Source organism: Chrysochloris asiatica, unplaced genomic scaffold (genome assembly GCF_000296735.1).
Source record: "Chrysochloris asiatica unplaced genomic scaffold, ChrAsi1.0 scaffold00065, whole genome shotgun sequence".
Lineage (NCBI taxonomy): Eukaryota > Metazoa > Chordata > Mammalia > Afrosoricida > Chrysochloridae > Chrysochloris > Chrysochloris asiatica.
Window position 1 is genome coordinate 5294746 of NW_006408583.1, and position 15856 is coordinate 5310601.

The following is a 15856-nucleotide window of genomic DNA, read 5'->3' on the forward strand; positions in this document are numbered from 1 at the left end:
TCTTACATCTGATCCAAAGAGATTTAAAATAATCATCTAGGAAATCTAATACCGCTATAGCCTTTTACATATTAAAAAAATAGCAAACACAAACTCTTTTATGGACAACATATCTAGAGTTACATACACAGCATTCAGTAAGGGAAAGCAGAAATGCCTACCTGTTCAGGCAGGTGAAGAATGGTATGTTCCCCAGCACTAAAGTGTGACAGAGATTTATATGCAGCCTTTGCTACAACTGGGTCCTAGATGGGGTAAAAGAAAAGCAGACAAAGAAAAACATGTTGAGTGTCAATCAGGAAGACGAAAGATCATCATCCATCAGCAGTCCCCAGGTTTTACAATTTGCGTTTTGAAATGGTATTTAAGTCTTGCTTTGGCCAAAACAGATATATACTCAGCAATTTTAGAAAAGAGATTAATGACTTTAACTTCATTTCTAAAGTAAATATGAAGGAAAGAGTGAATGGGTCTGAGGAGAAAGAAATAAAAACAAATCAGGGGAAAAAAACTGCATTAAAGATTGCTCTGAAGAACATGTCCCATTTACAAAATAGAAAGAAAATATCATTGGGAAAAGGATGAGACAACTGAATTTTTATCCCAGGTTGGATATTAAACATAAAATAACTCATAAGTGCTGAGATTCCCATGAAGTAATATGGCTTGGCAGAAGGAATAAGAATGTCAAGAGTCTGACAAGCATGGGTTTCATCTGATTGTCCACTTACTAACAAACAAGGCAAGTCAATAATTTGGAATTTAAGTTCTGTCATCCAGCATAGGTACTGCCAGTAAGCACTCTTCATTATACTCTATACTCTTTGACTGAAAAGCCCAACAAAAAATTGGACTGAATTTTTTGTTTCTTTGTGTGATAGGCTTATTGGTGACAGAAGGGGTAAAACAGATAAAAATATGAGATCAAGACAACATTCTTTCACATTGTCAGATACACAAAATATTGAGTTCACTTTATACAAAAATGTGCTGTTGTTGTGTATTAGTGGGCATAAACTGAGAATAATTTTTTTAAAACTTAAACTTATTAATAATCATAATTTTGGAAAATCCTGAATGCAACAGTTCAAAGCATGGTATCATTTATTCAGAAAGTCTCATTTCATACATCTTGTCCCAACTTTCTTTTGTTTGCTGACTCCCTGTGTGGTAATACCTGGTTTTGTGTGTGAGTCCAGAGGAAGCTGAGGACTTGAACTTTAAAATTCTGAAAAGTAAACAAACAACAGAACACATTTTGACAATAAAGCTGAGAAAACAATCTTAACCAAGTCAAAAAGTTAGTCACTTTGAAAATTAAACCACCAATAATTGACTTAATCTGTATTTACCCATTAAATTATAAAATGATAATTCTTAGCAATAAGCTCATAATCTAAAAACCTGGCTATTTAAACACACTGAGATGCTAGTTTGTTGCTATCAAGTGCCTTCAAGTCAGTTCCGGCTCATAGCAACTCTGTATAGGATTTCCACGGAGCAGTTTACTGACCTCCTCAGGCCCTAGTACAAATGTCACTAGCATCTTGCATGCCACTGTTCCTGATTCTGTACTCAGAAGAGAGTTCTCTCTTCTCTAAACTGCTATAGAACATTGTTGTTGTTAAGTGCCATCGAGTCGGTTCCTACACATAGCAACCCTATATAGGGTTTCTGAAGCTTTTAAATCTTTGCCACAATAGAAAGTCTCATCTTTCTCCTGTGGAGCTGCTGGTGGCCTTGAACCACAGACCTGTGGTTCCCAGTCCAGTGCTTATCACACAGAGTCACCACACTCCCACTATAGAACATTGCACACCTTCTATCTGGTATGGCTATCTGTGTGTGAGGTACTATTATCATTTGTTAATATTTGTAAGGTCTATTGTTGCTAAGTGCTGTAGAATTGCTTCTGAATCACAGTGACCCTGTATAGGATTTCCTAGGAGTGGCTGGTGGGTTTGAACCACGGACCTTGCAGTGCTTATCCTAGAGTGCCATATCAGGATTCCATCTTTAAGAGCTTGTGGTGGTTGTGGGCCACTGAGTCGGTGTTGACCTTTACAGGGTGGCTTCCAAGGCAGTCAGTCTTCACAGGAGCAGAAAACCTCATCTTTCTTCGATAGTGTGACTGGTAGATTTGAACTGCTGACCATGTGGTTAGCAGCACAGCCAGTAATTAATTACACTAGCAGGGTTTCTTCATCTCTAAAACCAATTACAGATCTAATAAATATACTATAAATTAATTAATATACCCAGGACTGTGCAAGTTCAGAAAATACACTGTAATTTAAACACGGAATCTTTCTTCACAGGCTTAAGTTTGAATTTAAAAAATAATTGTCGCGCTATAGGATAAACACTGTAGTATAAACACTGTACTGCTAACCGAAAGGTCAGCAATTCTAACTCACCAGTTGCTCCTCGGAAATGACTTGAAGGCACTAAACAATAACATATTCTAATACTACATGTGTTGCTGTTGTTGCTAAGTTGGTTTTGACTCATGGCGACCCTGTATAGGATTTCCGAAGAGCAGCTAGTAAGTTTGAACACTGACCTTGCAGTTCAGTGCATTATTCCACAGCTCCATGTATAAAACAGAAAGAAATGTCCTAAGAGTGGCATGGATAAAGTACATTAGAAATCATAGACTGCTGCTTGCAGATAAACCCTCAAAGAAAGGAATGAGTTAGATCAATCATTTATTTTCTAAAAAAGGTTTAAAAATAAAGATGAAAATAAGGGAATTTTAGATAGAAGGAATGACATGAACCAAGAAAAGAAAATTTTTTAAGTTTGGAGGTAGCTATGCTCTTGTTATTGTTAGGTGCCATTGAGTAGGTTCAGACTCATAGCGACCCTCTGCACAACATAGTGAAACACTGCGCAGTACTACATCCCCTTCACAATGTTTCAACTCATTGTTGCTACCAGTGTATCAGTCCATATCACTGAAGTCTTCTGCATTGTTGATGACTCTCCACTTTACCAAGCATGATTTACTTCTCTAGGGACTGGTCCATTCTAACAACATGTACAACCTACGAGACAAGAAGTCTCAACAGCCTTGTTTCTAAGGAGCATTCTGACCATACTTCTTCCAAGACAGACTTGTTTGTTATTCTGGCAGTCCACAGTACTTCCAGTATTCTCTGCTGACACCATGATTCAAATGCATCAGTTCTTCTATGGTCTTTCTTATTCATTGCTCAACTTTCACATGCATATGAGGTGACTAAAATACCATGGCTTGGGTCAGGGACACTTTAGTCTTCAGACTGACATCTTTGCTCTTTAACACTTTGTAGAGGTATTGTGCAGCAGACTGCCTAATGTGAGATGTCACTTCAAGACTTCATTGCTACTCCCATGTGCTTTGATTGTGAAACCAAGTTAAGTGAAATCCTTGACAGCTTTTCTCTATCATGATGTTATTTACTGGTCCAGTTGTGAGGATTTTCATTTTCTTTACAATGAGGTGATATCCATACTGAAGGCATATGTATTTCAAGACTTCATCCCTTTCAGCAAGCAAGGCTGTGTCGTCTGTATATCACAGATTGTCAATAGTCTCTTCCAATCCTGATGCCATGCTCTTATTCATACAATCAGTCTCTCAGATTATTTGCTCAGCCTATAGATTGAGTAAATAGGGTGCAAGGAAACAATCCTGGCACACACCTTTCCTGACTTCTAAACTATCTAGTATCACTTTGTTCTGTTGAAACAACTGCCTCTTGGTCTAAGTATAGGATCCTCATGAGTACAATAAGTGATCTGGAATATTCATTCTTTACAATGTTATCCATAGTATGTCATGATCCACATAGATAGCCATACCAGATAAAAAGTGTATTATGCTCTATAGTGGGAGTGTGGCAGCTCTGTATGATAAGCACTGGGCTGGGAACCACGGGTCTGTGGTTCGAGGCCACCAGCAGCTCCACAGGAGAAAGATGAGACTTTCTATTGTGGCAAAGATTTAAAAGCTTCAGAAACCCTATATAGGGTTGCTATGTGTAGGAACCGACTCGATGGCACTTAACAACAATGTTCTATAGCAGTTTAGAGAAGAGAGAACTCTCTTCTGAGTACAGAATCAGGAACAGTGGCATGCAAGATGCTAGTGACATTTGTACTAGGACCTGAGGAGGTCAGTAAGCAGTGGTTAGGCTTATAAATGTAATCATAAACTGCTCCGTGGAAATCCTATACAGAGTTGCTATGAGCCGGAACTGACTTGAAGGCACTTGATAACAACAAACTAGCATCTCAATGTCACAGTCAAAAATGCCTTTGCATAGTCAATAAAGCACAGGTAAATGACTTTCTGGTCGTCTCTGCTTTCAGGCAAGATCCATCTGAGGTCGGCAATGATATACCTAGTTCCATGTCTTCTGAATCTAATTTGAATTTCTGGCAGCTCCCTGTCAATGTATTGCTGCAATAGTTTTTTAATTATGTTCAGCAAAATCTTACCTGTATGTGAAATTAATAATATTGTTAGATCATTTCCATATTCCACTGGAATGGGTACAAACATTTATCTCTTCCAATTGGTTGACCAAATCACTTTGGTCAATTCTTGCATAGGTGAGCGAGCACCTCCAATGCTGCATCAGTTTACTGAAACATTTTAATTTGTATTCTATCAATTCCTGGAGACTTCTTCCTTCAATACTATCAATTCTCCATCAATGCTACCTCTTGAAATGGTTGCACACAGACCAATTATTTTTGTTACAGCGACTCTTAGAATCCCTTCCATCTTATTTATGTGCTTTCTGCGTCACCCAGTATTTTTCCCACAGAATACTTCCATATTGCAACTGAGGTGTAGATTTTTTTTTTTTTTTTTTTTTCAGTTCTGACTGAGAAATGCTTCCCTTTTGGATTTCTGGCTCCAGGCGTTTTGTTTTTGTTTTGTTTTGCACATTTCATTGTAATACTTTACTGTGTCTTCTCGAGCTGCCTTTTGAAATTTTCTGTTCAGCTCTTTTATTTCATCATTTCTTTTAGTCACTTTAGATACTGTACATTCAAGAGTAAGTCTCTTCTAACATTCATTTTGGTTTTTTTTCTTTCTTTCCAGTATTTTCAATGATCTTTTGCTTTCATCGTGCATGATGCTCTTGACATCAACCCACAGCTCTTCTGGTCTTTCGTGAGAGGTGGCTAATTCATCAAATCTGCTCTTGAGATGGTCTCTAAATTCAGGTGGGATATACTCATGGCCATAATTTGGCTCTTGTAGACCTGTTTACATTTTCTTCCACTTCAACCTGAACTAGCATCGCAATAATTGGCAGTTTGTTCCACAATCTGCTCTGGCTTTGTTTTGGCTGATGATATTGGACTTCTCCATTGTCTCTTCCTATATATGTAGTCAGTTTGATTCCTGTTTATTCCATCTGGTGAGGTCCACATGTATAGTTGCTGTTTGTGTTGTTTACAAAAGGTATCTGCATGAAATTCTATCATGCAATCTCCAGCCTCATTTCTAACATCAAGGCCATATTTTCCAACTATGGATCCCTTGTCTTTGTTTCCAACTTTCACATTCCAATCACATATCAATGCATCTTAATTGTATGTTTTATTAATTTTAGAGTGAAGAAGTTGGCAGAATTCTTCAATTTCATCATCACTGGCTTTAGTGGGTAGTGTATAACTTTGAATAGTAGTGGTATTAGCTGGTCTTCCTTATAGGTATTATGAATATTATCCTATCACAGATAGCATTGTACTTCAACATAGATTCTGAAATGCTTTTTTAGACATTGAATATAACACCATTCTCTTTAGTTTGTTGCTCCTGGCATAGCAAACCATATGACTGTTGGATTCAAAATAGCCAACATCTATCCATTAACGCCTACAATACTGATCTATACATTGATTTCATTTGTGATTACTTGCATTTTCCTAGATTCACATTTCATGCATTCCACATTCGAATTATTAATGGATATTTGCAGCTGTTTCTTCTCATTTTGAGTTGTGTCCCATCAACAAACAAAGGTCCCCAAAGCTTTGCTCCATCCATATAACTAAGATCAACTCTACTTTGAGGAGGCAGCTCTTCTCCAGTAGCACTTTTAGTGCCTTCCAACTTGAAAGGTTCAACTCCTAATACACTCTTCCAGCATTACATCATGTTGGGTAAAGTGGAAGGTCAATGAAAAAGAGGAAGACCTCCAATGAGATGAAATAACTTAGTGGCAGCAATAATGGGCTCAAAGATAACAATAATTGTGAGGATGGCATAAGACTGGGCAGTGTTTTGTTGTAAGGGTCACTATAAGTCGGATTTGATTTGTCAGCACCAAACAGCAACATTATTGTAAGCTTATGAAGTAGCAGTTTATCAGTATATGAAGTAATAAATCAGATTCAAAGTTCACCAAGACAGCAAGTGAAGGTTAATTGCTACTATTTGAAGGACAGATAAAAAGGTAATTATGAAAGAGATTATGGCTTACGAAAGTAGAGACATAAATGTAATTATCCACACTCTGACTCTTCATTTCATTGGAACAGTGATACTAAAGACAATGTTAGGCAGTAATATATGAATCTTTTAGAAAAGACTCTTCCATTAAGTGTTTCAGTTCATCTAAATGACAAACACTATCTTAGAATTATTTTCCTCATTTAAGACAACTTGATTTTATAGGGGTCTTTATTAAAAATTGTAGATATTTTTAAAATGTGAACTAACATGGATAATCAAACCTCTGTGGAAAGTCTACATGCAAATTACAAATGGCAATCCATCTCTACTATTGGGCAAGTATTCCTTACCTTTGAGAACATCTCTGTAAGTTATTTTTAGAGCTTAAAACATTAACAACATAAATTTAAAGTATTGACCTTATGAATTCTGTGAGTTTTGAAATGCTGTTTTGACTTGTAAAAATCTTACCCATCACTGTAATAATGCAGCAGATTATCACTAAGTTTGTTGCTTGACAAATGAGAAAACTTGGTGTCCTGGATGTAAGTGATTCTGAGAGCCACAGAATTAATAAGGGTAGATACCCTCCTACTCCTATGGTCCATACGTATCAACATGTTCTCAGAACACAAATAACAACAGGGCTTTTACAAATTAAAAGATGAAAAATAGTTACTCTAAAAGTTATTCCATCACACACATCTCTCCAGTACAGAAAAAACTAACCGGAGCAACACCCATACATACCTCATAGTCAACAGTATTGACTGTTAAGGAAGGAACCAGAGAAAACAATTCACTGAGTGTCTTTAAAATGAGAGGTCTTGTGTCACAGCTCAACTTTGGGGAAAGAGCATTCCAAGTAGAACGAATGCAAACAACCTGCAAAGCAAATAAAAACTCGTTAGTTAGGGCCTAAATAAATCCTAACCCATATGGAGCTGTTGGTTAAGAGTACTGACTTATACTCAGGAAGGTTAAGGAAAGAACAAGAACATTCCTAAATTAGGATACGAATGAATAATTCAGAAGAAATTATTTAAACTAATAAATAAACTGTTGAAGAAGATCCAGCCTGGCTCACAAAATTGCTTTTTTACTACTTTAAACAAAAAAGCAAATCAATCAATCAATCAGTCAATCAGTCAGTCAGTCTCTCTCCATTCCTTCCCCACCCTATCTAAAGACACACAAAAATTAACTCCAGATTGTTGTTGTTGTTATTAAATGCCATCGAGTCAATTCCGACCCATAGCGAACCCGTGAAGGGTGTCCAAGGAACTGCTGGTGAGTTTGAACCGCCGACCTTACAGTTCAAACCGACTTTGCAGTCCAGTGCATTAACCCACAGTGTCACACCAGGACTCCAACTCCAAATTACTATATACATTATCCAAGAAACAGTCTTTGAAACAAAGGATCAGATTATGCAAGAACATTTCTAAAGTCAGGTATCCACAGTTACAGTTTTTCACCCCAGCTGAAACTACATCACTATGCAGAAAACTAGAATGCTAACATGCATAAAATTAGCACTCTTAAGGGGAGCATGGTGGCTCTGTATGATAAATATTGGACTGTGAACTAAAAGGTCAGCTGTTGGAGCCCACCAGCCATTCCACAGGAGAAAAATGAGGTTTCCTGCTCCCACAAAAATTAACAGCCTTAGAAACCTATACAGGGTCCCTATGAGCCAGAACCAACTCGACTCTACTTAACAACAAATCACAATGAAAACTCTCTAAGAGTTTAAAGGAAAAAGAAGGATAATTGGATTATTTAAATAATTTAAGCTATTGTTTTAAAAGTTACTTTAAAATTTTTAAGAGGCTGTTAAATAATAAAATAAGCTTTGTTGTTGCTGTTGTTGTGTGCTGTTGAGCTGGTCCCAGTTCATAGCGATCCTGTACAGGATTCCTAAAGCTGTACATCTTTGCAAATGCAGAAAGCCTCATTTTATTTCCCTGACTGGTGAATTTGAACTACTGACTTTGTAGTTCAACACATAACCCATTATGCCACCAGCACCCCAAAAATGTTATCTAATTTTAAATCTGATCCAATATCTTAAACTAAGTATTCTTTAAATTCTTAAAGTTCATTACAATATCTCGTTTTATAGATATTGAATGTCACTATGTAAGGGCAATTCCAACTACAACAGATGATCTCCTGACTTTATAGATGTTTCATTAAAATTTTAAAACTCAGGCAGGAAAAATGTCAACATTTTTGTCAACAAAATGTCAATAAATTAGGTAGTTCAACAATGATTAATTTTTCTCCAATATTCAATCTTTCCTCCAATGTTAAGTGGCAATTAGTACACAATTTATCACCATATAGAAATGTAAGTTATTTATGAAATCTACATGGGGTAGTAAGTTAAAAGTTTAATATATACTTCAGGACTAAAAAGGGAGAAGACACCATAATGAATTTTACTTTTTTTATATCAGACTTTGGGGTTTGGGCCAAAGTTTACACAGAAAATTAGGTTCCCATTTCTGTAGGATAAACACTGGACTGCTAACCACAAGGTTGACAGTTCAACCCCATCAGCTGCTCTCAGACACCCTATTCAGTGTCACTATGAGTCAAAACCAATTGGATAGCATGCAACAATTACATACCATATGTGTTCAGCTACTATGTTACATTTTTCATAGTGTGTCCTAGTGTGCTTTATGAATATATGTCGCAAGTACAAACACGTATATGTGTATGTGCATGCCTACAGATATACCTACACATGTAACCTATATACTCACAAGTGCCTTCCTACAAACATGTATGAATACAAGTGTATTTATGGAGCCACACACTTATTTTTGGTCGTTATTGCTGTTGCAAAACTGTACACAAGCAGACCCAAGATTACAAATGGGTTGTGTTTCTAAATCAGTCTTTAAGCCAAATTTCTATGTAAGTCGAGACACTAAACAGTTAGGTACAGTTTATATCTAATTGTAGTCAAATATTTGTCCGAGTATATAGTTATGTAATTAGTATACAGTGTATCTTTGTAGTCCTGGTGTGGTGCTGTGGGTTAATGCAGTGGACTGCAAAATTGGTTTGAACCACAAGGTTGACAGTTCAAGCTCACCAGTTGCTCCACGGAAATCCTATACAGGGTCGCTATGGTTCGTAACCAACTTGACGGCACTTCACAACAACTACAACAGTGTACCTTTATATGCATAAAAACATTATATACACGAAAAGAGTTTTGACACAATACAGAAATAATAACATATGGGTGCATGTTGCGAAGTAGTGCCCATGTGTTATTATAAACCTCAAATTTTATTATAATAGCTTTTACAGGGGTTGGTTCATATACATCTTACACATAAATTGGATGTTCATAACCTGGGGCTGTCCTGTATACAATTTACCCAAATCCTCTTTTATTCTTGTATGCTTCCTAGTGTCATCATTTAGATTGGTCAAACTGTGCAGACTTCAGCCATATTTGTTATTGACTTTCACACCATCAAAAATAACATAAATAACACCAAAAATTACAAAAATAACAGATAATCTCAAAAGTGATTCTTCCATGCCCCCACCTGGTAACCACCAAAAGACACTACTTTCTGTATTTATAAAAAGACTTTTCCATGTCTTTTTATAAAACTGATACCACGCAACATTTATTCTTTTGTGACTGACTTATTTCCCTCAGCATTATGTTCTCTATATTATACAGAAGTTTCAAGAACTCATCATGATTCTTTCTAATAGCATAGTGTAGTCTTCCATTGTATGCATGTACCATGATCTGTTAGTCTATTCATCCACTGATGGGCACTTCAGTTGTTTCCATTTTCTCACGGTGGTGAATAATGCCACAATGAACACAGGTGTGTATATGTCTATTTGTGTCACTGCTCTTATATCTCTTGGATACATACCAAGGGAGTGGGATTGCTACGTCAGAAGATATTTCTATTTATAGTTTCTTGAATAAGAAATATACCATTTCCCATAGTGGCTGTATCGTTTTACAGTCCCACCAGCAACTTATAAGAGTTCCAATCTCCTTATAATCTCACTAGCATTGGGATTTTTTTTTTTTAATCAATGCCATTTTTGAAAGATAAGATGGTATCTGACTGTACTTTTAATATGCATCTCTCTAATGGCTAAGCAAATAAACCAAGAATCTGAGCAAATACTCTGAGCAGCTGTATTACATGAAAAAGAACACGGATGGCAACAGGATTGAAGAAAGACTCTTTAACAGCTAGTGATTTACAGATGATACAACCTACCTTGCTAGAAGCAAAGAGGACACAAAATACTTGCTGATAAAGATCAACGACCACAGCGGTTCATTATGGGTTTGTGCCTCAATGTAAAGAAAACAAGAATCCTGACAACTGGACCAATTAATAACATCATGATAACTGCAGAAAAGACTGAAGTTGTCAAAAACGTAATTTTTCTTGTATCCACTATCAATGCTCAAGAAATCAAACAACACACTGCATTAGGCAAATCTGCTGCACAAGACCTCTTTAAATTATTCAAGAGCAAATACATCAGTCTGAGAGCTAAAGTGTACCTGACCCAAGCCATGGTATTTTCAATAGTTTTATATGCATGTAAAAGTTGGACAATGAATAAGGAAGACCATAGAAAAATTGATGCACTTGAATTACGGTGTTGGAGAAGAATATTAAAAGGACCATGAACTACCAGACAAACAAACAAAACTATGTTAGAAGAAGTTCAGCTAGGATGCTCCTTAGAAGATAGGATAGCCAAACTTCATCTCTCATACTTGAAGAAGTAATGGAAAGAAATCAGAGTGATAAGCCATAGGGAAATGGAAAACTTTCATCACAACACACACAAAAAAACATGGGCTAGGCACCAAAAGCACCAGTGGGAAAAGGCTAGTGAATCACTGAGCACTGAGAATATTAAAGCAGTTTGGACAAGAACCAAAAGGAAAAAGTCTTTAAAAATTTCTGAGTTGGGAGACAAAATGAAACTGACAGAGTTGAAGACTCATTTGGTATGCAAAGCTACAGTAAGCACCTAACTTTCTCTAATCCTATTACTCATTGTTGTTGTTGTTAAGTGCTATCAAGTTGGTTTTGACTTATAGTGACCCAGTATACAGTTTCTGAGGAGCTACTGGTGAGCTTGAACCGCCAACTTTGCGGTTCAAACACACTTTGCAGTTCAGCGCATTAACCCACAGCGCCACACCAGGAGTCATTAGTATCCCACATATAAACAGACTCCAACGTTTCCAAACATTTTCTGCTAGGTATGTTCATTAGTTGTTTATGGATTCTCCTGACTTAAAATGCCTCTTAAATTCCAATCTGGTTTTTCAAACCTAATTCAAATACTATATCCCAACTAACTTTTCTCTGAAGATTCAGGCCATTGTTTTCTTTTCTTTACTCCAGCTTCTAATACTTGGAATTCTGTGCTACCCAATTTAGTATTTAATTACTTACTGTCTGATCTTGTTCACTATTGTAGTATATATGTCAGTTATCTCCTCAAGTAAGTAAGTTCTTTAAAGGTAATGACCATGTTTTGCAATTGTCTTTCCCTACTACCCTACACAGTAGGACGTATACAACAGATTACCTCCTTCACCAAAAACATGAGGCTGTTTGCTCCCACAAAGATTTATAGTCTGGAAAACCCTACGTAAGGTGGCTATGAGTTGGTATAGACTTGATATCAGTGAATTGGGTTTTGTGTTTTTATTTTTTATTTTTTTTGGGGGGGGGTGTCTGCTTTTTTCACTTATCAAGTACTGATGGCACTGGGATACTAAGGAACGGTAATCTGAGATCAAAAAGAAAGACTCAAAAGATCCTGAGGCATTCCCAGGAAAGTGGGATGCTTTGAGCCTACAGTCCTGAGTGAACGAACAGTTATTAGGTGAAGCGGAGTTGAATCTGACTCATAGCAACCCTATCTATGTACAACAGAATGAAATATTACGTCTGATCCCATCCACTGTGGTAGTCACAAAGAAAGGGATGAAAGATGAAAGGAGCACATTTCCAGGAGATGGGGATGGAGATGATAAGTTCAGTTTAAAGTATGTTTAATTTTAGTTGATGGAAAGACATTGAAAGCTCAGATGTGAGGATGGTCAATAACACTGAGTTTTGCCCCTAGAATCTTCCTAAAAAGTCAGATACCATGAGGAAGTAAGTCCTCTCTACTATCACAAATGTTTTGCAGAACTATATAAAAAACTATATAAAAAATGCTTTGCAGAACTATATAAAAAGATGCCTGGCCATTAACTGCAGGAGTACAAAGAGGGGTTGGCCTTTTGTAGGGGAGGTGTGGGAAGTCACTCTACATCCTCTAGGGTTGGAAAAATCAGTAACAAGTCATATTCCTAGCAAGGTTTGAAACTGATGTTGGAAATGGTACTGTACATGGAGACTAAGATCAAGTATTTCAGAATCCCAGAGTTCCATCTTGCTACAACACTTTCTTGGAGCCTGTGGATCCGATCTATTAGCCTTGTGACGTGCGCTGTCTGTTGTTGAACTTCACATAGTCCTGGATTTATTGACTTTTTCTGCCTCTATTGTTCATTATCTAACGACTGTCTATTTTCAAAAAAGAGAATGACTTCTGGATCCAGATAGATAGATCACACCTATAAAATACTACTAAATATAGGGTGGAGCTGAAAAGAAAGAAAAGAGTATTACTATGTACCAGAAATAAAGAGATAAATGTTTTCTGTGAGACTATAGATTTTGTAAGGAAGTTGTTAGGTTCCATAAGCTAACAGTTTAAATGCCCAAAGATAAATAGCATATAGAAACATTAGTCTATGGAAGACAGGGAATCATAATTGAAACTCCCATGTAAAAGCAGTACCTTAAAGGGCTGTGTCCTTAGTGTAATGGTACACTAGAAACCCCTCAACTGAGAAATTCACTTACAAATTGGCTGACAGCTGGGAACATTGCTGGTGCACCTGGACCACTCTAGAAAGACACTTCCATAGTACATACCTTAACAGACTATCACAGAGTAAACTAAAAATAAAATAAGCCCCTCTAGAAATAATATTGATGATAAAAAAAATTACAAAATACATAATAATGACACAGCCCAACATGAGTGAGAATCAACAAAAATAAACAACAGGATTAGACCTTAAGAACTTCAAGTAGAAAGCAGCACAAAAGTACTTTAAAAAATTGAAGATATAAAACAAGTCATTTAACTTTCAATGAAAATATATGACATTATGGGGTGGGGAGACCAAATAGAACTTCTAGAAATAAAAAAATAAGATTATAGTTTATAGTATAAAATAAATATCCATAAAGCCTGCCACTCACAACCCCTGTTGGTTCACTCTATTCCCAAACGCAGTCCCTGTGCAGTCTTACATGGTGTGGTGTCCTCCTTTCTTAGACTATCAGTACAGATAACTAATAAATGGCCATCAATCTCATATGTGTAGTGACAGATGTCATAGGTTGACCCATCTTGTACTGTGTAGAGTCAGGGAGACATCCTTTACCCACAAAATGAATAGGAGATCATCAGAACATGTGTATAGCCTTCTGTAGTGTTTATATAAGTTTTCTGATAGTTTAAAATTTCAAAAAATGTATAAAAAGTAATGAAGAAAAACAGTACTTAAAGCAATAAAGGTTGACAATTTCCAGACTCAATGAAAGATATGAATTCTCAAATTTAAGCCCTAAGCAAGATAATTAAAACTAAACTTACATCTAAATGCATTATAATATATATGACTGTTAAACACCAAAAATAAAGAGACAATTGTCAAAACGAAATGGGAGAATATACACACTACAGGCAGCCCCTGGGCTATGAATGAGATCTGTCCCTAGCTGTGCCTGTAAGTCACATTTGTAGGTCACACAGAACAGGTGCACAGGGTTCTTACTTAGCCCTGATTGAATACAAGAAAAGGCTGGATGCCTTTTAAGTGGTTACAAGCCAAACGTGCAGCAAACAAAGGTGACTGAGATGAGGGATTTGTTAAGAGCATAATTCAGTAGTTTCAAAGTGAGGACAAATTTACATAACAGTAAAGGAAAAGGATATGGAAGCTCTGGGATGTTGCCATAGGATAAGCACTGGACTGCTAACCAAAAGGTTGGTGGTTCAAGCTCACCGCCACTTCTTGGAGACGCTACGACTCAATGGCACTTAACAACAACAAAGGGCAAGTTTGAATTGTCTGTAAATCAGTCATTCACAAAAAGATTTTACCTGCAAACCAACAATTTAAAATAACCACAGATTTTTACCATCAGCCTATAATACTAAACCCATGAATCAATAATGAGGGCAAAACAAATTAAAGAAATGAAATTATACTAAAAATATAAACCACGAGAAACAAGACCCAGAATGCACATCTAGGATATGACTACTGGTAGGATCAGCACTGGACTGAGAACTACAAGGTTGGCAGTTCAAACCCACCAGTTGCTCCTCGGAAACCCAATACCAAGTCACTGTGAGTCAGGACCAACTCAACAGCACTTAACAATAACAGAATATGAATATTTATGTACAAATGACTCAAAACATCTTACTCAGTTGGTCTATGATGTTTTGGAGAGTTAATCCCATTCGAAGTGCTTACATTATACATTTTTTGTGGCTGTTTTGTCTCCAGTGGAGGATGATACTTTTCCCATGCTATTCTTCCATAAGCATCTCAGCAACACTAAACAATACAGATTAAAAATACACCGTGCAGCGTGGTATATCAGAAAGACCACATGACTGGAGTCAGAATCCCCAGGCTCTCCCCATTTGGTAGCTGTGTAACTATGGCAAAGTCATTAATCTCCCTCAATCTGTTTTCCCAGCTGCAAAACAGGAACAACACTAGAAGCACCTGCTCTGTGTATATCATAAGGTTAGCCCTACAGGCCATATCGAGACAATGTATGCAAGTGTGCTTTATACTCCGCAAAAGATGGCTATTGCTGTTATAACCAGTAGAAAAAGAATGAATCCCAAAAGAATTGGAGCCTTTGCCTCTAACTCTTGGGTTGTAAAAACGACTTTGTTCTTTCGCAGAGGAACACATCGTCTAATTTTACTTCCAAAAGCTATTTCCAGAAATTCCTGAGAACAGCCTGTTTCTTTTGTCCTTATGCTTTACTCCAACAGAGGGAAAGCTTTATAAAACCTTTAGGCTATGAACCGCCTTATTTGCCCTTTTCATAATGAAGGTAAAAGAAACTGCCTTCACAATTAAAGGACCCCAGTCATCATCATGCAGTGAGGCCCTCTTAAGCTAATTCAGCACACACAATTCATAAGACAGGATGCTTCTGTTACCAAAATACAATAATGGGGGATAAGAGGGAGTTAGCAGGCACAATCAAT

The 15856-nt window shown here is 36.9% G+C and overlaps 1 protein-coding gene across 1 annotated transcript in view; it reads right to left on the bottom strand.

Moving 5' to 3' along the window:
* The window catches only part of FOCAD (focadhesin), a 354257-nt gene that overhangs the window by 176879 nt on the left and 161522 nt on the right, over positions 1–15856 (bottom strand). The window contains exons 15-17 of the mRNA XM_006864465.1: positions 7211–7345; positions 1178–1228; positions 162–245 (exon numbers count right to left, since the gene is read on the bottom strand). Of these exons, the coding sequence (XP_006864527.1) occupies positions 162–245; positions 1178–1228; positions 7211–7345 (270 nt within the window). The remainder of the gene's footprint in view (positions 1–161; positions 246–1177; positions 1229–7210; positions 7346–15856) is intronic.